Source organism: Clarias gariepinus, chromosome 16 (genome assembly GCF_024256425.1).
Source record: "Clarias gariepinus isolate MV-2021 ecotype Netherlands chromosome 16, CGAR_prim_01v2, whole genome shotgun sequence".
Classification (NCBI taxonomy): Eukaryota; Metazoa; Chordata; class Actinopteri; order Siluriformes; family Clariidae; genus Clarias; species Clarias gariepinus.
The window spans coordinates 21,631,455-21,654,020 of record NC_071115.1 but is presented as its reverse complement, the minus strand read 5'-3'; the positions used below and the strand labels follow the sequence as shown (position 1 = coordinate 21,654,020).

Sequence of the window (22,566 nt, the reverse complement as noted above, 5' to 3'; positions counted from 1 at the left end):
ATTTCGGAGTTTGTTTCAGCTGATCTTTCAACATGGACCAAGGAGCGACCGGTGTACCAGTGCAGATAACTGTATCACGAGGAGAAAACCTGGTAAACTAAATTCTGTGTATTTCGACTAATGATTCACTAAATCATCCCAAGCACATTTTCTATAACGATGCATTTTCTATAACGATGCACACATAAATATTAAACCAGATACAATGCTGCTTTTCTGTGATTTCAGAAAGGTAGCAAAAAGCAGGCATTTCTCAGCTTTGTGCATGCTGAATTTAACAGCATGGCATTGGGAGACTCTCAGAAGCTGCAGGTGCCTGTGGATGAGGCTGTGAACTACAATTTCACCTGTGGCTTTCACTGTTCTGAAGTGACACACACCCTGGATGATCTGGCACACAAGCCTGTCATATGTGAGTAGATGGATCTGTGTGTGAGAGGAGTAAAGGCTTTCTGACTTTTATAATTTTTATCATTTACATCTTTTATATCTGTCAGTCAATAACATGCAGGCAGTTATTCATTAGCCACGGAGCCACTGAGGCCTGTGGTTTCTTGCATGAAATCACAATCCACTATTATTAAAGTTATTATATTTATACATTTATTATTCATACATCTGCAGTAAATGAATATGCATCTATTCATCCTGGACAGAATGCCAGTGATGGATGGGATGGATCAATCAAGTCTCACACAGGGGCATAAAAAGCTATTCCTGCCAATTGCACTGAATCAACAAAGCCACACTAGTACTAAGTCAGAGCCTTTCCAGAGCCTTGGTGCCACCCTAAAGAATGCTCTTGCACCCAGTGAGTTAAAGTCTGATACTAATATAAGGGCAGCTGAGGCAGATGAGAAAGTACACTGGAGCAATATTATGTAAAGCTTTAAATGTTAATAAAAGAATTGAAAAATAAGATCAATAAGATACTTGAAGTCAATGGAGCGTAACTAACATTAACATATCAGTGTGATATGCCCTGATGTTTTTGATAGCATAATGCTAAAAAAAAAAAATTACAGTCAAAAATTACAGGCATTCTTAAAATGATTTCTTTTAGTTTTGTCAAAAATTCTTGGTGTTGCCTGACTGATGTCAAATAACAAAAATAGCATGTAAAACCATCTTGTATCTTTCAATTGTGAAAATTCCTATTTGTTGCCAGAAATAGGCCTGCATACTTTTGCACATAGCACAGTCTCATGTTTTGTTTGTGTGTGCAGGAATAATTGAATTCACTCTGCTTGGAGGAAAGGCTAACTGACATTTGTCTGTTTTTGTGACTTATTAGTAACACTGATTGAGGTTTTCCCGAAAGAACAAAAACAAAAAGATGAGAAGACGTCTGTTTTGGGCCAGACTGTTGTGGACCTGCTCCCTCTGCTGCATGGTGAGACCTCAGCATTTGCTCATTCCATTCCAAATAAGAAGTATGCATTAATATAATATTTCGCCCAAAAGTTTAGGCTAAAAATTAAAGCATGTAGCCAATTAATGCAGAAGATAATAACCACTGACACTGTTTGGGGTAAAACAATTTAAAAGGGTTTTCAATATGAAGTTTCTGACCTTTTTTAAACTTTAGGCCAGTGTAGCTTTTCATCCACTGTGGTGCTTCACCCTAATCATGGATCGCCAACTGAGACTGCCTCACAAAACAAAGGAATTAAGGTAAGGGCACAGAAACACATGCTATTGCCTAAAGCATACAGTTGGTTTATTTGCAGAAAAACCTACAATAATCTTATAGTACACTCTTTTACTCATTATTTCTCTGTGTGCATTCTGCACTGATACATGTTAATACTACATAAATAGAAGTATAGCTTTATATAATATTTTATATACAGTATAAGGTATAATGTGTGATTGGTAGAGTTTGCTAAGCATTATTATAGTTTATATAAGAAAAAAAATAATTAATTGCCATTTACAATAGCACATGCAAGGAAATACAAGATTACAGGAACAAGAAACAACAAGAAAATAGAAAACGATAGTTTGCAAAAGGACGTTACTGTACTTTAGCAAACTTGAACATTTCTATTTACTGGTAAATCTATCTTCTATTAAACCTATTTTCTCTTATGATCATTAGCTATGTGTAGTGACTGGAGGAATAAGATTGTGGTTACAGGTACATTGATGTTGTAGAGCCTCTGCTTGTCCAAAGCACCCAGTCACCTCTTGCTAAAGTTTTATTAGGCATGTCCCACTGGATCCAGTGGATCCAGACTTAGACATTAGTTGTTGGATAGACTATATCTCATTGCTAACGTGGGAATATTTGGAGGATTTCCCAGGAAGAGCTGGAATCTGTGGCCAGAAATAGAGGTGTCTGGGCTAATCTTTTAAATCTGTTGCCACCATGATAATTAAATATGTAATCAGTTGAGAGTCTGATGGTGAAAAAGTACTCCTCTGTATATACCTTTTTAATGGACCATGGAATGCTCTTTCCCCAGCCAACACTGGAAGTGACAGTCAGTGTACCAGAGCCGCTGCTCTCAGACGCACAGCTCTCTGAGTCTAATCTGATCACAGTCACAGTGGAGACAGCCTACTCCATCCCTGAGGTTTGGAACACTGTCCCTGGGCCTCAACATAGTTATGTAGCTGCTCTGCAAGTCCCCCTTACATCACAGAAGGTATAAGACAATACCACTGTATTACGTGTACCATGACTGGATTTGAATTATAGTACCAGTCTTGCGCAGTTTAGTGTTTTCTTCTCTAATAAATCTACTTCCAAATCAAACTTGCTGTTATTAAGCTAAGTAGCTGCAAGTAAGTATCAGTAAGGACAATAATATGTGTAGGAAAGAGCATATTTCAAGAACATGATTAGAAAATTGGGCTCTAGATATTGACATTTTTGAGATTAAAATTTTATATATTTTTTTCTAAAACAGCAATTAAGCCTGTAATTGCTCCCTAAGTTATTTAGACTCCATTGAACAATGTGACAGCATTATGACTAGGTTTTGTACAGCCTAGCAGCGCTTGTTCTAACCCTAATGTTTAATTATATCTCTCTTTGTTCTTCCTACAGTGATTCATTTTAGTCATTTGGTAAAGATGTAATTTTGCAGACTTTTCTCTTCATTACAAGCTGTATGCTTGTACAGTATTGCATTCACCATCACTTCTATTCAAAGCATCAGCCAAATAATTAATATTCTCTTTGTCAGAAGGAGCAGATATTGTTGTTCTCCAACGGCACATTAAAAATGGCAGGAGAAAAAGAATCAGTGCCCAGAGGCAAAAAATGGCCCTTTGGTTCATTCCTCGCCCCGGACGCCCAGTTCATCCCAGGTCTCTCTATTGTCAACGATCCTGTTAATCTGGAGCATGGTGACCGTATTAGGGTATATAATTTATTAATAGTATTATATTTAATAGTAGTATTATTTTATTTAATAGTTTTAGACATAACTATTAAGGTATGTCTGTATGCCCCAGAGGCAATATGATCTAATGAGACCTTACAGTGTACAAAATAGATGTGCATACAGTGACAGTTCGTTAACATGTTTCTGTAACAGGTATCCAGAGCTGACGCTGAGAGTAAAAGAGTGATCTGGGACACAGCACGCCGTTGTTTTATGGATGCAGGAGGAGCTTCATGGTCAGAAGACTACTTTTGTTCTTCGTTATCATCTATTATAGTTATTGTTTTTCATCCCAACTCCTAAAGAGCTCATGCTCCTGCTGAATCAGGTTCCATGCTGCTCAGAATGAAAAAACAGCCCAGTTTGAAGGGTGTTGTGTATGAAAAAAAGACAATAATCTTCTTTGTCTTTCGGCTGTTCCCTTTCAGGGGTCGCCACAGCGAATCATCTGCCTCCCTATAACCCTATCCTCTGCATCCTCTTTTCATCCTCCTAACTAACTTCATGTCGTCTTTCACTGCATACATAAATCTCCTCTTTGGTCTTCCTCTAGACCTCCTGTCTGGCAGTTCAAACCTCAGCATCCTTCTACCGATATATTCACAATCTCTCCTCTGAACATGTCCAAACCACCTCAATCTGACCTCTCTGACTTTATCTCCAAAACATCTAACATGAGTTGTCCCTCTGATGAACTCATCCTTGATCCTATCCATCCTTGTCACTCCCAAAGAGAACCACAACATCTTCAGCTCTGCTACCTCCAACTCTGCCTCCTGTCTTTTCTTCAGTGCCACTGTCTCTAAGCCGTAGAGCATCGCTGGTCTCACCACTGTTCTGTACACCTTTCCTTTCATTCTCGCTGATACTCTTTTATCGCACAACACACCTGAAACTTTTCTCCACCCATTCCAACCTGCCTGTACCCGCCTCTTCACCTTCTTTCCACACTCTCCGTTGCTCTGGACCATTTACCCCAAGTACTTAAAGTCCTGCACCTTTTTTTTTATCTCTGCTCCCTGTATCCTTACCGTTCCTCCCTCTCATTCACACACACACACACACACACACACACACACACACACACACAAAAAGACAAAAATATCATTTGTAATTTCAAATGAAAAGTAAAATTGTTGTTCCAACAAGTGTTCATGAAAAGATATTATCAGTGTTTTTGAATTTAACATGTATTATCAATGTCTATATTTACATTATTCCCACTTGGACAATATGGATCATGTCCAAGTGGGAATAATGTTTTAAATGACCACTTCAAATGTCCTAATCCAAAGTCTTGGATACACTGCAACAATGCATGGTTTTCCAAGAACTGGTTTGGATGTACTTGCTAAACTTATTATCTGATGTTTATCCAGTACTTTTTCTTTGTATTATAACAATTTTGAGCTTGTTTTACTAGTGACACTGCTCCCTGTTATGTCTCAGTCTGTCCCGCAGAATTGTTGAATGCAGGCTGTGGCCAGTGGAAATTATGAGATGTACTCAGTTTGGACCTTCTAAAGCAGCAGGAGGAAAAGTAAGCAAAGAAAAAGTACAAAATTATATATATATATATATATAAGTATGATATTGTCCATTTTATTTTTATAGCAATATGAATTAAACATTTCTTTGTATTTGTGAACAGCAGCTGGAGGATGACATTCAGATTTCTTTCCATGGAGTGGCCTATGTTGACTTGGCACGTTTGCTGTACCCTGGGGTTAGACACATCCGTGGAGCGTACAGAATCCACCCGTTCTCAGACTCTGATCTCCTCTCGAAGGTAGGGTGGGTGGAACCAAAAAAATGTCATCCCAAGCAAGACTGTTCCTTTAATTATATTGAACTCTATAATATATTATAATAGCCACAAAATCCAAAACAACAAATCCATTGCTGGAGATTTTTCAGATTTAAAAAATGTTTGTCTAATGTGTCAATTGCCAGATTTGTTGGTTTTGTAGGTGAGTTACCAATCTGTGATGGAGATTGGCCCTCCAGGACTGGATTTGTACTGGATTGGATTGATTTCTAATCTAAACTATTATGCTAAAATCTTTTTTCCCTTTTCCCAAATGATTGGATCTACCGTCCTCCCATTGTACTAATTTTATGGGTTTAACTGTTCTTATGTTAAAGACCAAGAGGAATGCGAGTGTGGTGAACGAGAGCATGAAAGCGTTGTTAGCAGATGCTCGTCCTCGTCCAACGTCTTCTTTATCTTCCTCCAAGGCAGCACCTAGCAAGGCTGTGGGAGGCAAAGATAGCAAAGAAGAGATTAAAAAGGTATTCTTTGTATAACATTTATTACAATTGTAAAGAGCAGGGACCCCTAAATGATGTAGGTAAAAGACCTTAAATGGACATTATGAAATTTCTGTAAGAAAACATTTAGGTTGCACAAGGCTTATGGTTGCAGAGAAAATTCATAATATCCATATGTTTTATTTGATTTCTAGTTTAACACAGCTGAATCCCTCATAAAGGGATGGATATCTATTTAATCATGTGATTTAAGAGTGTTAATGCACCAGATGTAGGATAAATAAAATGTGTCTTCAGGCAACCCAGCTTACTATCCAAGTATGGTGGCTGCTTACCATAAACAAGGTGTGTACTGGTAGCCCTAATAGTGACCTTTAAAAATTTTATTAAATAATGAGTGACCTTTTTAATACAACATAAATTAAGTTTTATTACCATATATTTCAACTGGAGCGAAGGTGTGTTACACAGTTAAGTTTTAGTGTAATACTATTTTGAATCTGTATCATTTCAAGACTCAAAGAACTTTATTAATCCCAGAGGGAAATTGCTTTGTCTTGGCTATAGTTGCTTACCGTTATTTATTTCCGAGAAGAAAAGAGTAATAAATTAGACAAATGGGATTAAAAAAAAAAAAAAACGTAAATTCCGTATTGCACTAAAAGAAGGGGCAGCACATGAGTCATGATTGAATTTACAGATATTACACTTGGAAGGGAAAAAAGGTTATGATACAAGAAAACCAAGGGAGTGTCTATGTGCATGCTTTTTTCTGTGCATAGTTTCTACCCCAGTACTGCTGGTCTAATGTTGTTGAAGGCACTGGAGAAATCAACATCCTTATAGTGGTCCCAGGTTTGTCAGGATGGGAGTAGGTTCGATGGTGCAGGTGTATTAAGGGTCCAGAGAAGACTACACTAGGAGACATAGTGTATCCAGGATCAGTCTCTCTTTGAGCAAAAGGAAGAAATTGTAAAGGGGTTTGGTTGCTTTCAAGGGTGCGTTGAAATCAACGAAAATGTAATGTTTAATAAATAAGAAACCAATGTGCTTCATTAAGCTGTGTAGAGATGCAGATGCTCCTTGTTTTCTCTTAAGCAAGCTTTCTGAAAACATGAAAACATTTTGTTTGGATCCAAAACTGTAAAAAAAAAAAATAATAATAAAATGAAAATGTGTCCAAATCAAATAAGTTATAAAAGCATTAGATTGGTGACCTCACTGCAGATACTTCAATCTTCTTGTCACTATTAATATCATGTTTCTTACAGTACCTAAAAGCAGTACTGCACTCTGCTCCTTGTTCGGGTTAAATTCTGAGAATTTGGGGATAAGAATATGAAGCATTTATCCATGGCTGTGATTGATTAAACCATTCCCCTTTCTTCTGGAAACGATGATCTAATTTCTGAGAAAACACCACATAATGGTATTGAGATTAAAGAAATCACATTACACAACCACAGTCAGCTCTAATCCACTAATTTGATTGAATACGCAGCGTTCCAAGGGTGATTGTATTTAGTATAACTGCATTGAGACACTTCACTTCCAGTTCTAGTCAAAATTTTGTTGCAGTAAAACAATTGCTACCAGAAATTTCCCCCAGGCTGTCATCCACTCTGTGCGTTGCATGGCAGCATCCAATGTTTCTTCAATGTGTGGCTTCCTTAGGGGGGTTTTCACTGATAGACAAAAATTAAACAAAACGTTTAGTGATATTGTGTCTGAAATGTCAGTTATTTAATTTTAATTTTATGCACTTAGAGCTTGTAATTTAGCAATATTACACTCACAAGTATGTTGTTTTGCTAAACTCAAACACACACACACACACACACACACACACACACACACAGTTGTTTTAATTTTGTTGAGTTTTTGATGGTGTGCTGAAAACTCCAGAGTGAATAAATGCAAGCCTTGAGCTCAGCTGAAATTCTGCCTAACTCCCACAGATCAAGAGGATGACTGTAATTTGTTTACCAAGATTTTGGAGTATAAAATTACTTGGTGGCAACCATTAAACTGAGACATGTATTTGTGTTTTTTAAATGCAATCATCTCGTCAATGTCATGTTGTCAACAGCAATAAAGGATAAGTGACATGCCACCTACAAAGCTATAACATCATCTTTGGTCATCCTGGATGGATTTTTTTCTGTTTTTATTATAATGCCTATAGCAAAGGCTTAAACACTGGAGAAAAGAGCAGGTTTTGTGCTTTTTTTCTCTTTGCAATCATTTAACTGATCCATAATTTTAACATTCACTATTCAAAAGAGCACATTTCGATTGCAGAAAAACTGCTCAATCTGACAACACAGATCACAGATTTCTTTACAGGAATGCATGGCTGTCTGAAAGGGGCTTAATTGTGCTAGGTTACAAGGCTGGACCCTGTCAAACTGAACACTCTCTAATTATTAACCACCTGTTGCCCCCATTACTCCCAAGTGTGTTTCAGCTGTGCTTTGTATCTATAGCACACCCATTTCTTTAGTTATTGTATGTGTTATTACAAACACATGTTGTCAAGTCCCTGGTCACAGATCCTTTTTTTTTACCTAGTTGAGGTCAGGGCTAGTCCGATGTTTTCTGAGTCTGACCTCTTTCTGGCTGCTTAGGGGGTGAGCTTACCCGGTATTAGATCGTCTGTCTGTGTTCTCTCCTGTGCTATGGACCATTAGTACAGCTTTCAGATCATACCATAAACCTTACATTACACAACACTTATTGATTCTAATTTAGATTTAAAGCAAAACCTGATTACTTTACTAGGTTGAAATTGAATGCTTGTGTTTGTAGGGAAAACCAGCTCAGACAGAAAGCACGATGGACATTGAAGTGCAAGTGAATACTGAAGCTCAGGTTGGTCTATTTGCTGAAAAATGAACCGATATAAATCTTTAATCTTTGGGTATTCCTGACATTTGTGTGAAGCTAATGGGAAATGCCTTGATAGATGTATGCAGATTCAAGATCTTACATTATTATTGAAATTGCCTTGGAAAAACCACTTGTTCCAAAAAGACAGCCAGAGGAACTAGCCAGACGGTAACAGGAAATTTCTTAAATTGGTTAAAAAATATTCAACATTGTATATCGGATGTCATATTTTGTGTCATAATGGCATAGAGAGATTTTATACACTTACTGAGTGGTTTTGTGAACCCGTAGAGTGAGCGAGCTGATTCCTCCCAGGCCTCAACGACCCAGGCATTCAGCAGGAGCAGACAGAGTGAGAGAGAAGCAGCGCACATGTGCACACACACACACACACACACACACACACACACACACACACACCTCCTCACAACACTCATATTTTGATTTCAAGCCATTTCCTGTAATGCATTTGAATAAGTATCTTGTATTACTTTGGCTCTCTTTAAATCAACAATGTGTTTTATTGTTTCTGTCGCTTGCAATGAAATGATTAGAATTGGAAATTAAATGATTAAGCTGTGTGGTTATTTGGTGCAGGCCGTGCAGGATTACCAGACACAGATAATGAGCGTAGTGACACAGGTGTTGCAGCAGTATGAGCAGATGTTTGGAGCTGCATTTGTTCCTGGTGCTGAGCCTCTGGATCCTGTCACCCAAGAGCAGCGCAAAACCCAGCTATTCGGAGAGCTGAACTGCTCTGGGAAATACTTTGCCTTTAAAGAACAAATGAAAGTGAGTTAATGAGTTGGTGTGAATTGATAACATTAAATTAAGGAATAAAGCACAATGTGCTATGCTATTACAGGAAATTGAAGAGTTTAAAATTAAAGAGTGGCATGATGTCATGCAACATGTAGAAGTAGAAATATTGTTATCATATAGAAAAAAAACCCTTATATTTCACATGTATTTTACAGCACTGTTAAATTCTTTCTTTGCATAGTCCATCTTGTTAGAAAGCTGGGATCAGCCATGATACAGCACCCCTCAAGCAAACAAGTTTAGTTTTATTTAGTTAAAAAAATGGCACCTGACTCCATTTCTCATCAGCCACCACAAACATAGCTGTCTAGAACTACAATCCCCATCACAAACGTGCTCGATCACATGAGTACTAATTATGCACACACCTGAACTCAACTATAGCTGCGCATTAAATGTTTGCTTTTGATGACTGCAGTTTGCATGACATTTTATCAGTCATGAGTACACTATTTTGGGTCTGTCTGACTCCATTATTTACTCACTCTCACCTATCGTCTATACCACTTTATCCTGTACACAAAATCACAGGTGGCCTGGAGCTTATCCCAGGAGACTTGGGGCATAAGGCTGGGGACACCCTGGACGGATAGGAGTGCCAATGCATTGTAGGGCAACTTAATCCTAATTTTAATTAATTCAAATTTTAATCAAATCCAATTAATTTGGTGGCATGGTGACTTAGCGGCTAAACTGTCGCCTTGCACCCCTAGGTCCTGGGTTTAGGTCGGTGTGCATGGAGTTTGCGTGTTCTTCCTGTGCTTGGTGGGTTTTCTCTGGGTTCTCTGGTTGTCTTCCATGGTCCAAAAAATGCAGATTAGGCTAATTGGTGTTTCAAAATTGCCCGTAGTGTGTGAATCTTAACCGAAGGTCTTACAACAGTTGTAGAAATAGGAATAAATACAATGGCCACCATTGGCCTCCATGGTCCCTAGTTGGACCTCAGAGGTTCCTAGATAGATGGATAGATTTAATTGTTTACTTAATAATTTTTTATGCTGTTTAAAAACTTTAAAAACTGCTTCAACCACAAATGCAGCCAAATCAGTCCAACATTTATGACAGCAACCTTTTATAGTTATATTTAATATTGTTGAATGTCTATGAAACAACATAATGATAATGTTCTAGCAGCAAACAAAACCACCAATTAGCGTTAAAATTAAGCCTATATCTTTTAAGTCAATAAGCTGTGTTAATGTTTTCTCAAAAATAATATAATGTTTAATATTGTTATCAACTTGTCTAGTAGATTTTACTGTATGCGTAGAATGACCAGTTTGTTTGTTTGTTCTTTCTTTGACAAGTACTCTGTAGTACGGATTGTGCGTGAGAAGATGCTGAGGACAGAAGCTTTTACCAGCCCAGAGCAGCTGCAGGCTTTCCTGAGTCAACTCTATATCTTCCTGGTGGACGAGATGCATGTTGCACTTAATAAGGTGTAGAAATATAACATTCTTGTGCTGTGTTTATTGTATGGCATACGAATTTCAGGTAATGCAAGCTTGGTGGCATAAAACACTTGTAGCACTAGCTTGTAAAGATTATTTGTGACCCATCACAACATATCAGGTACGTATTAAGTTGCATTTTGGGTGATTTGAATTATAATTTTAAGTGATATTTAAAACAGTTTTCTGTTTTAATATTTCTGGCTCAATAAGCTCAACTTTAAGCTTAATGAGTTATCCTCAGAAAAAACATTGAAATTCTATTTTTAAAATATTTACTTGGGGATTCTGTGGTGTAGTAGGAAAGAGCCTTATTTGCAGCATTTGGATTGATTATCTACAGCGACTTACATTTTATCTCGTTACACATCTGAGCAGTTAAGGGCCTTGCTCAAGGACCCCACAGTGGCAACTCAGTGGTGCTGGGGTTTGAACCTATGATCTTCCAGTCAGTAGTCCAATGCTGTAACTCCTGAGCTACCTCTAAAATATCTTTGTTAGTATGGCATAGTGTTTATTAAAGTGCTTTAAAACAATATTTAGGATTAAAATCTTGTTTTAGTTTAAGGAACAGGAACATAATATGTTTATCAACCAATTTTTGCCAAAATTGAAAGACATATTATCTTGTGCTCACTATCAGCCATAGCACAAAACTAACCTATGTGGATATATTTAATACCAAACTTGATATTATGGGTGACATTTTAAAATTAAAATGTCAAATAGCTTTTTCCCTGATTGTCCTGCAGACCTTATCAGCCAAAGATCGAGAGTTTCAGGCTCAGCCCTTGCTAGACTGCAGTCAGCTCAGGCACTTTGCCAAAGAGGCCCAGATGAATGAGGATTATCAGCTTGCTGCCCAGTATTACCAAGAGGTGCATCTCACTTGTTCCTCTTAGCAACTCTTAGCAAATCTTAGCAACAGATGTATATTTGGGATAGACTAAAAATCAAACCTATTCTTAGTTAAAATCCATTTATGTCTTTGTAGCTGCTGGCCCAAGATCGAGGCAACCCATCCCACTGGTTTGAATATGGCGTGCTTTATATGTTCATTGCTGAGTATTTAAAGGCTGAGGAGTGTTTCCAACTAGCCGTGTCCGTTGACCAAGAACACATACCCAGGTACGAGGGGGAATACACTGTGCTCTGAATGACACTGGGAGCAGCTTTCATTATTCAACATAAATGATATGACCAAAGGTATGTGGGCACCTGACTTCCTACTGTAACTGTTGCCACAAAGGTGAAAACACACATGTGTATAGGATTCATTTATATCCTGTATCATTATAATGCTCCTTCACTGAAAGTACTGGGCTCATGATAATGCCCTTATATACAGAACAAAGTCCGTAAAGACAAGGTGGACCAAGATTGAAATGGAAGAATGTGCGTGTCCTGCACAAAGCCCTGCCCTCAACTCCACTAAAGATCTGGAACACCACCTGTACACCCGGCCTCCTCACCTAACATCAGTCTCTGACCTCATTAATGCTCTTGTAGCTGACCCATAGTCATGATATACAGTTGAGAGGAAAGCCTTCCCAGATAAATGGAGGTTATTAGAAAAGAAGACTAGATCTGGAATAAAATGTTTAAAAAGCACATACAGTAGGTGTGTTATGGTCAGTTGTCCACAAACTTTCGGCTATGTAGTGTATAACTATGTAAAAAACAGTTGTTAAAATGCTTGTTTTTTTTCACTAGCTTACTTATGTGTGGGATTGTGTCAGAAATTAATGGTCATTGTGAGGAAGCAGAGACCTTTTTCGAGAGGGCCACATCTATCAAGTCAAGCTCTGTAATCCCCTGGACCTTGTTTGGTAAAAACAGTGTGAAATTTTTATAATTGATTTGTAATATTCTTTTTGCAGTTTGGTCACCTGTAAATATCCATCCACCAATGAGCTCTTTTCATCAGCTAACAACCATCAAATCTAACCACATCTTTTCAATCTGCTCATGAGCTGCACAGAGTAGCATAACACACTTGAAGGAAAACGCTTTTCCACACACACTATTTCACTGACAGATAGGGCATGGCCAAGTTTGCCCTGTTGGCTCCATGAATGTTGATGGATTATAACAGAATCACAATCCACCCCACTGTAGGGCAAACCATATGAAAAAAAACTTTATTTTTTCAGTATTATGTAAAAAAAATGCTTTGTGTCATTTGTTGTATCAAATTTGACTTTAAAGGCAGGATTACTATAACGATATTGATATAATGTCTCTATATTATGCATGTAGTAGCCAGCATTGCTCATGAATGGTAAAATATAGATATTGTGCCTAAATGTCCTCCTTTTTCTGCAAATAGACAAACTGTATTACTAATAATTTCTAATTGTTTATTTGCCTAAATAGTATATAAAAATAGGTTAGGGGTACCTATCCAAAATTATATTTCTCTATCATGCCTGGATTTATGTAAGCGTAAATATACACTACCATTCAAAAGTTTGGAGTCACTTGCAAATTTCTTTGTTTTTGTTTAATGATTTATTTTCTACATTCTACAACAATACTGGGGATTTCAAAACTATAAAATAACACATATGGGCTTAGGTAAATATATAACAACAAGAAAAACAACAGTAAGTTGTTATTTTAAGACACAGAGGTCAGCCTTTCTCTAATAGTTCTTGCAAGAATAGTATTGTCAAATGCATTTGTAAAATCCGTCAAGCACCATAATGAAACTGGCTCTCATGAAGGCCATCCCAGGAGGACGAGACCAAAACCTACCTCTGCTGCAGACGAGAAGTTCATTTGGAGTTATCAGCCTAAAAGATGATCAAATAACAGCACCTCAGATTAGAGGCGTTATGAAGTCTTTACAGAGCATAAGTAGCAGAAACATCTTACCATTAACTGTTCAAAGGAGATTAATGCATTTTTTGGACGCCTTTAGCATTCCTTCACAATGTAGAAAGAAATAAAAATCAGGAACGATCATGGAGTTAGAAAGTGACCCCAAGCTTTTGAACGGTAGTGTACTTCCTTAAAAGATACATTTATCTCCAAAATAGACGTGTTGTGTGTGCACAGGCTTGTTTTACTTGGCCCAGGAAAACTTCATCAAAGCCGAAATGGCGTTCATGGAAGCAACTAAGCAGCTGAAAGCAAAACCTGTGTCTGACACTCACACTCATTCAGAGGATACTGAGGCAGTGGACAAACCAGGTAAATTTTCTTTACATCTTGGATCTGTTAGTAAATTTTCAGCTTTATAAAACATTAATCTACTAGGTTTGGCATAATCAATATTGTCCTAGATTTCAGTTCTCCATTTATTGTAGATTTTTACTCCTTATACAACCATTCTATCTGACCACACAGTCTGGTTTTGATTCAATGTCATTGTAATTAATTATGTTGTGATCAATTCCCATTTAACAGTCAGCTCCACAGCCTCACTTAGAAAATAAAACTCAAGGCACATAGTTTTTCAGCTTTTTTTTTTTACCTCCCACACCAAAAGGTAATAAACTATTTGGCCAAAGGTTTGACGACCCCTAACCATACATGCTTGTTAAATATTTCATTCCAGATTTAGTCCCTTCCCTTAGTTCCAACCTTTTGGAAAGGCTTTCCACTAGAGTTTGTAGCGTGGCTCTGGGAATTTGCCACAAGAGCAGTAGTGTGCAGTCAGCATTCCAGTTCATCCTAAACATGTCTAGTGGGGTTGAGGTCAGGGCTTTACAGGCCACTTGAGCTCTTTCACACTGATATTGATACGCTATGTCTTTGTAGATTTTGTGTATGGGGTGGGGATGTCCTGCCTGGGTTCCAGGCATGAGAAGTAATGAAACAGCACATATAGACAACCTATATAATTCTTTGCTTTCAACTGTGTGGAAGGCCCACATAGCAAAGTAATGGTTGTGTGTTCACATACTTTACATATTGTTAACATATCATATACTTTATACCTTTAGTAGATTTTGATAAAGACCACATGTTTATTTATTGTATAAAATTTATATGCAGGATAATGATGACAGAAATGTTGTTAATGTGGTTGTGTGGACCTTCTTACAGAATATACTGTAGCTGATTTCAAAATAACACTTTAAATTTTGCAGATGTAGTACAAACTGAGGGTAAGATAGAAAGACAGACAAAAGCTGAAAAGAGCCAGGGGGACAAAGCAAGAGCTGATTCTGTACAAACCTTCCTACGAGACCATCTGTCTCCCATTAGAGATGGCACCACAATTTACATGGAGTCGGTGAAGTTTCTTCTCCAGAGTTACGCATTACAGGTGATCAACAGCAAAATCAGCAGCAAAAAACACACTGGTTTCCAGGACCACTCTCAATATTTACTCAGCAGCCTATTTAAAATAAAAAAAAAAATAAATAAATTAAAAAAAAATATATATATATATATATATATATATATATATATATATATATATATATATGTATATATATATATATTATTATCAAAGTGCTTTTTTTTTATTCAAACAAGACACATATCATGGTACACTATTTTTTTCACCCATTCCCGTCTCCGAACCCCATTAAAAAACAACAGCTAGTCAGTAGAAAAAGAAATAGGAGAATATATATATATATAAATAAATAAAAATCAAACAAGAGAATAATAAAAAAGAATTTAAAAAAAATTATAAGAAATCTTTCATTACAGATCTAACTCATCTACATCTATATTTTCAACATGGCTCAATAATGGTTGCCAGACATTTTTAAAATTCCTGGATCCCCTTGTGGAATAGTGAATCCTTTCTAGATTTATAGATACATGACCTCTTTAATCCAGTGAGCACCCACTGGAGGCAACAACTCCTCCCACATAAATATAAATACATTTATAACGTCTCATTTACAAGTATTATAATTATAATATTAATATAATACACAACATACTACTATAATTAACCTTGGATAATTTGGTCTGCAAGCGTTTTTGCAAAACAACCAAATTTTTAAATTACTAAATTTTAACTTGATAAACAAGTCAGTTCTTGACATACGAGAAGTAAAGATGCACTTTGTCTGCCAAGCATCACATGATCACAACAGAGCCAATGGTTCTTTTCTCTCTGGCGCTCCGGGGTTATGGTTAATTGTCTCCCATGCTCAGTCTCAGTGCATGTGCGTCACTTGTATAGTGACCACGTGTGCGTGCTTTAAAGATTTATTATTTTTTATTTTTTTGGCCAAGTGTTCTTTAGTAAATGGACTGCAACAGTGGAAGGAAAAGGTTAAAAAGAGTGTAGCAGTGCAGGAAATCAATCTGTTTAACGACAGTGCACATTTCACATTTCTGCAAAATCCTCAGAAGGAGGAAAAGAAAATGTCATTAGAGAGGTTCCTTGTTACAAGTGCATTGATATACAAGCATGCTTCCAGAATGAATTATGCTCGCAATCCAAGGTTTAACTGTATATTTCTTTTACTGAAGTATTTATACATTTTTGGGCCCAGTGGTGTAGTGGTTAGCACAGACGCCTTGCATCTCCAGCATCCAGGATTGGCACCCTGTCCATGCTGTACCCACCTTGTGCCCTAAGCCTCCTGGAATAGGCTCCATGCCCCCTGAGCCCTGAATACAGGAAAAAGTGGTATAGACGATGAGTGAGTGAGTGAGTGTATACATTTTTTTGCCTGCCTGTATATCTATATATAGAAAAGAAAAATACCCCTTAATATGATGAAGCTTTCTGTAAGGACATGTTTATTCAGACATTAATGAAAAGGTGCTCCAGTGTTAAAAATTGCAAAAAATTCAGTATGCTTTGTGCCATGGCAGACTCTTCAGAACAGAAGACTTTTCACCTTTAAAAGAAAAAATAACGACTTGCTGTTGAGGGAAGGCCTGTTTATAGTTAACGTAATGTAATTGAGAGAAACTACCTTGTTTTGCAGATGTTCTAAATCAACAAACACATTTGCTGTGTCTTTTTTTTAGCAAATTGTTCTCGTTGGCAAACTGTTGTGGTATAGGAGGAATAACCTGCCTCAGGCACATGTTGTTAATTCTTTTCCTGTAACAGTATTCCCCAATAGGATTTATTCCTTACAATAGTGTATTATGCAATTATACGCTGAGTGCATAATTATATTTGTATATTAAGAGACATATCTGTGTGTGTATGTGTGTGCAATCAAGATGGCTCAGAGGGCTTTGGCTCAGGAGTTGTTGTGTCCAGATGGTGGGCCAAGCAGCTCTTACCATATGGCTCTGGCCCAACTACAGCTGCTGAGAGGAGAGTACAGTGCTGCTGAGGCGAGTCTGCAGCAGACCTTTAGTGATAACTTTCAGGTATGTGGTGGGTCTCCTGGATCATTAAACCTAAAGCTGCACAACACACTTTTACTATTCAAGTAGAAAGAGATCTGTGAAGGAATTTGGAACATTGTCTTCAAGATTGCACATTATGCATTCACAGTCTCCGGCCTGAAAATGGCCTTTCACATGAAACACATACTCTTACAGTGATTTACTTTAAGATTAATCTTAGTGCAAATATTTGGCTTAAACCTTAAAACCTTAAAACAGAATGCACCAGTTTGGTGATGACAGTAACTCACCGGCTTGATGCATTTATCTCAAGTAAAGAGATATTATCCAAATGTTAATTTTCTTTAAACACTTTTGCTCAACTAAACAATTGGTGATCTACCACCGAAGGTGCCATAATGTAAGTTGTAAACACTAACACATCTAGTTGTATCATCATGTTAATATTACAGAATGTATTGCCTCATATTTAACTTTCGAATTCAACCCTAAATGTGAGCAGCAAAATTTTAAATTAAGATATTAACAAAACTGCTAAACATTTGTACAGCTAATTCCTAATCTGTTTTTAATTTATTTCTTATTTAATTCTACTTGAAGCATTGTTTATAGCATTTTCTGCTGGTAATGTGAACTAAGAATCAGTGTCTTTTTCCCTTTAAATGATAAATGTGATCCTTTATTTTTTGTTGTTATTGTTGTTCAGAACCCTGATTTGTGGGCTCTCTATGGTCACATCTACTACATGATGAAGGATTACAAGCAAGCTCAAGAGTCTTATGAGAGAACACTGGGCTTTGTGACAGATGCTTCAGACACACATACTGTTTATCTGCGTCTGGGCTCCATATACTTGAAGAAAGAACAGGTAAGATAACACCTGCTTCAAAAAATTAAGTGTAACCTATATTACACATTATATGAGGCTTTTTTTATGTTAGATCTGATGTACTGCATAGTAAATCAAGGGGACTGGATTTGTAGAATAATGTTGTCTTTACTTACTGCTGTTAAACAATTCAGTGATGAGGATGACTGAAGAACATTTTCTATTTGATTACAATTTACTACAGTATGATGAAGCAAAATCTACGTACATGAATGCCTGCAGAAGGTTTCCATCCTGTCTCACTTGGCTTGGGCTTGGGATTGCCTGCTACAGGGTGAGTTCATGATTGCTTATATATCCAGTGTAGAAAGACAACGTGACATTTATAACAAAACTATAAACACTTGCTTGGTGACCAGAACATCCTGGACTCTATAATGACCAAATTTAAACAATACAATTGTCGAATTATTTCACATAATTATTTATAGAATATTTAACATTAATCTAAAAGTCTTGAGTAAAGAGTTGCCATCTGTCTGAATTTTTCCAGAGCTGATATTTTTTGTGTAACTACAGTATCTATCCCGGAAAACTATCTCCATTACATTTCTCAGGACACGTAAAGAGCCTGTTTTTATACGGCTTATTTGGTTCAGGTATATTTGATACATCTACTGTATATTGTATAACTATCACACAAGTGGTTGCCAGTGACAATAAATGCACACTGGTCCACTGCAGTGTTATACCAAGCTACTGGATTTGCATTCATAAACATAATTCGCTTTAGTTGCGATATTTTATTGACTTCTAGGCTTTAGTTACTTTGACTAATTTGACAAAAAATAATTTTAATTATATGTCCTTGCTCATGTAACAATATAAACTGTAGAAATAAAAGGTGAGCTGAAGGAAAAAATGGTCAAAAGTTAAATTTTTTAACAATAGCTGGTTTAAAATTTGCTAAATATATATTTAAGCCAAACATGGGGTGCTCATGCTACAACTATACAACACAAAAGTTGACATATTTATGGTCAAGTTTATTTAACTGAGAAGGATTAAATTTCTATAGATGATTTAACTCCTGCATACCACAGCGTGTCCCATGGCCACAGCTACTGGGCTCTGCAGACTCTCGTTGTTATGGAAACACATAGGGGAAAAAGAGGGTATAGGTCTACCTATTCCCCCCGCCCAAGATGTACAACTGGGTCTCTAAGAGAAGTCAGTCTTTATGTCTGTCAGTCAGTTGTATCAACTTGTTTGTGACAAACAGATCACAACTCTACTTTGGGCAATGGGCAAACAGATTTTTTCATTGGAAAATCATATTTCTCAGGTTTTTGTATGCTGATGAGGTGTCTTTTCTTTTATTACCTTCAATATGGATAGAAAATAGAAACTGGATAGCACACAACTTTTTGTAACTGCTATAGCATATATTCACTTCCACTTTATTTGCAAAGTTTACAAAAGTACACATTCATTTATTTCTCCAATCAGTCAGTCATGAGGCAACAATGTAGTGCATCAAATCCTGCAGTTAAGGTTCACATAAAACCTCAGAATAGGATGATTGTTGATTCCACACAGACAACATTTTCAATTGTTTCAAATATATGCACTGAAAAAATAAAGTCTGCTGGATTTAAATAAAAGAAAAAAAAATGCTTACCAGATGCACATATTCACACACGCTTATTATATTCTGCAGTAAAATGTGACGATGGAAAATTCAATGATGAAGTCTAGTGTCTCATTTAATAGTATGTCTCGTTATATTATGTTCCTGCATGTTTCTAAACCTGATGAATACACTGCTCTTTTTTACTGTTTTTATTTTGTATGGTTTTTCTGTGGATTTAGAAGGGGGAGCTGACTGAGGCTGAGGATGCTCTGACTGAAGCTAATGCCCTCAATAACAGGAACCCTGAAGTCTGGGGCTACCTGTCACTGATTTGTTTACAGGTAAATGATAAAACCATTCTTTTAAATAACATCTGATAGAGTGGTTTATACTGCGAGAATGCTAAAAATAATCACCTTCATGTCAGCCCCCAGCCTTTTATTCTGCCATTAATTATTTCATGCAACAGCATGCGGAGCCATGTTTTATTTTTTAAACTTGGTTAACATTAATTAATGCGTTTTCAGATGGGACGAAAACTAGAAGCAGAGCAGTCGTACAAGTATGCTATAAAGGTTGGTCTTCTCTGGTGGAAGTTTTTCATATGGTTATTAGAGCAAAAATTTTATACTTTGCAACATAATACATAGGCCCATGTATGAACACAACAAATTATTTTGTATAAATGTAAATGAGTTAGTTACCATTAATGATCTTTTACTCCACAGTTCAACATATCAGAAGAATTGAGGCAGGAGATTACAGATGTGCAGATACAAGTTGGATTTGGAAATCCATCCTTTTGATAGGTCCTGTTAGAAATGGGAAAAAAAAAAAACATTTGTTTATGAATCATGATTCTTTTGAGTGCCGATTCATGTATTGCAACATTTACTTCAAAATCGATTTTTAAATTTATTTATTTAGAAATAAATGTATTATTTAGATTTATTACATTTCAAGTAGAGATGCATCAGTCGATCATCAAGTGTCCAGAATTAGCTCGTTTTCAGCTTGATAAGCATGACTGATCAACCTTGGACGTAAGTAATTCTGTGCCAAATACAAAAGCCTCTGAGTGGTGCAAGAAAAACATTTTTATTTTTATGTTGTTACGTTATCAAAAGTTGCGAACCTTAAAAGCTTCCGATTGGCCTTTTTCTCCAAACTCTGCATGTGAATTCGTCTCAAAACCCACTCACTACACTTGCTTACACCAGTCTCCAAACACCATGTGTTTGCAATATCAAATCAGCACCTAGCTATTATGATAATATCAGCTCGGGTGGTGACTGGTGATTTCCATCCCTAGCACCTTTACACTGTACACGTACAGTATACACACCTTTTAAGCACATATGTTTTTGTATTTTGTCTACTTGTAAAGAAGTAATAAAAGAATATTCATTTCATACTTAGTATTGAGTGTTTATTATTATTATTATTATTAGTAGTAGTAGTAGTAGTAGTAGTAGTAGATTACCTTTGCCACTATTACCTTTTTTAAAGAATCAGGCTGATGGCTGCCCAAAATTCCTGTCTTTCTGAGTCAAATAGACAACCATATCTCCCACAATTTTGTAAAAGAAGAGGAGAGAAAAGTTTAATTATGTCTTATTAAGAATCCAAAGCCTTGAAATATGCCACTATTCATGCTGATCTGCCTTAAGTGTGCCATTCATATGTGTGTTAGGGACTGGATAAGAATTGGTGATAGTTTAGTCATTTTAGTATCCAGTCATGGGGCAAAGAGTAAAATTTATTCTTTGCCGTCTATCTAGCCTCCTTAATCAGGAAAAGTGAATTGTAAAAGTGAGCGGTTCCTTTTTCCATAGGACTTGCAAAAACAGTGCACTGGAAGGAGATTGTAATGTTACAATATGGATGGGAATCGAACCCGGGCCTTCCGCATGGCAGGCAAAACACCTACTATTATTAACATTAATTTACACTTTTTCAGACGAGACGGAAACTTAAAGCAGAGCAGTTTTATTATTTTAACTTTCTGAAGCTGAGGTGTCCACTTCTGCACAAAAATGGCTAAAACTATGGAATTCTCAAGTGAATTGCTGTACACGATCATCAGGAAGCAAGCAGGCATGGATTCAACAAGTGACAACAGAGTACTGCAGATGTCTTTTTGACTCTGTGACCAGCCGGGTCCATTTTAAGAATGTTATTTAAACATTGAATTTCACTTTTGTCTCAATAATTTTGGCCAACACTATAAATATTTGACAGTATGGGGGCATTAGTGGCTCAGAGGTAGGTCTCTCAGCTGCCTGGGTTCAATTTCTAGCCAAAGCCCAAACCCCAGTCCCTGAATGTAGAGCTGGGGTTCAAAACCCGGATAAAATGTGAGGAAAAGAAGAGAACATGTAGATCAGGTAGTCTGTTGTGGTGACCCCTTGGCGTGTGCAGCTAAAAGACCGCCAACTGTAAATATTTAAAAATAGATTAACTGATAGGTAAACTTAATTAGTAATAACTTTGGCATTAATTTATTTAATGGTTTCTGGTTCTGACTGTGCACCATAAAATAACGAAACCTGTAAAATTGTACATAATTAACCAAATAATTTGGTATTCATTCATTTCATGGTTGTGGGCCTGACATGCACCATGAGATAAATATATTAAAGTCAAGGCTCTATGCTGATCACACAAGTTATTTTGTGCTGCCAGCATAATGACAGCAAACTACTTCATGCTGTATAATCAATAATTCAGTAAAGGTTTGAGGAAATATCTGATAACCAGTGAATAAATTAAATTTAAGAAGAATTGCGTGATTCGGTGAATAGCATGGTAGCCTTCTAAACAGGTGACCCAGCTGTGATTTGTGACTTGTACAATCTCCACTTACAAGGTCACCCTGTGGGCATTCGGCAACATGATGGGTTAGTGGTTTGCACTGTTGCAATGCACTTTAAGGGTCTGGATCAGATTCTCACCTGGGATCTGTGTGCATGGAGTTTGCATGTTCTCCCC

General features: G+C 36.9%; 1 protein-coding gene across 1 annotated transcript; it reads left to right on the top strand.

Annotated features, from left to right (window-relative positions):
* Nucleotides 1-8: 8 nt before the first annotated feature.
* On the top strand, nucleotides 9-20,989 carry cfap70 (cilia and flagella associated protein 70). Its single transcript, XM_053514981.1, has 26 exons — nucleotides 9-92; nucleotides 229-412; nucleotides 1,295-1,393; nucleotides 1,589-1,674; nucleotides 2,469-2,651; nucleotides 3,195-3,371; nucleotides 3,549-3,631; nucleotides 4,845-4,935; nucleotides 5,047-5,184; nucleotides 5,541-5,687; nucleotides 8,475-8,537; nucleotides 8,632-8,723; nucleotides 8,847-8,907; nucleotides 9,153-9,347; nucleotides 10,685-10,816; nucleotides 11,581-11,706; nucleotides 11,823-11,956; nucleotides 12,542-12,657; nucleotides 13,889-14,023; nucleotides 14,926-15,104; nucleotides 16,982-17,134; nucleotides 17,820-17,981; nucleotides 18,187-18,276; nucleotides 19,815-19,916; nucleotides 20,103-20,150; nucleotides 20,304-20,989. The coding sequence occupies exons 1-26, from the start codon at nucleotides 33-35 to the stop codon at nucleotides 20,379-20,381; spliced, it is 3,114 nt and encodes a 1,037-aa protein (XP_053370956.1). The 5' UTR covers nucleotides 9-32; the 3' UTR covers nucleotides 20,382-20,989.
* Nucleotides 20,990-22,566: the final 1,577 nt, after the last annotated feature.

What these genes read in the sequence shown, in the direction of transcription:
- cfap70 (XM_053514981.1), top strand. Translation starts at nt 33, where the DNA reads ATGGACCAAGGAGCGACCGGTGTACCAGTGCAGATAACTGTATCACGA. An exon ending in GGCACACAAGCCTGTCATAT is followed by an intron (nt 413 to 1,294) that starts GTGAGTAGATGG and finishes GTGACTTATTAG; the next exon opens with TAACACTGATTGAGGTTTTC. An exon ending in CGTACAAGTATGCTATAAAG is followed by an intron (nt 20,151 to 20,303) that starts GTTGGTCTTCTC and finishes TTTACTCCACAG; the next exon opens with TTCAACATATCAGAAGAATT.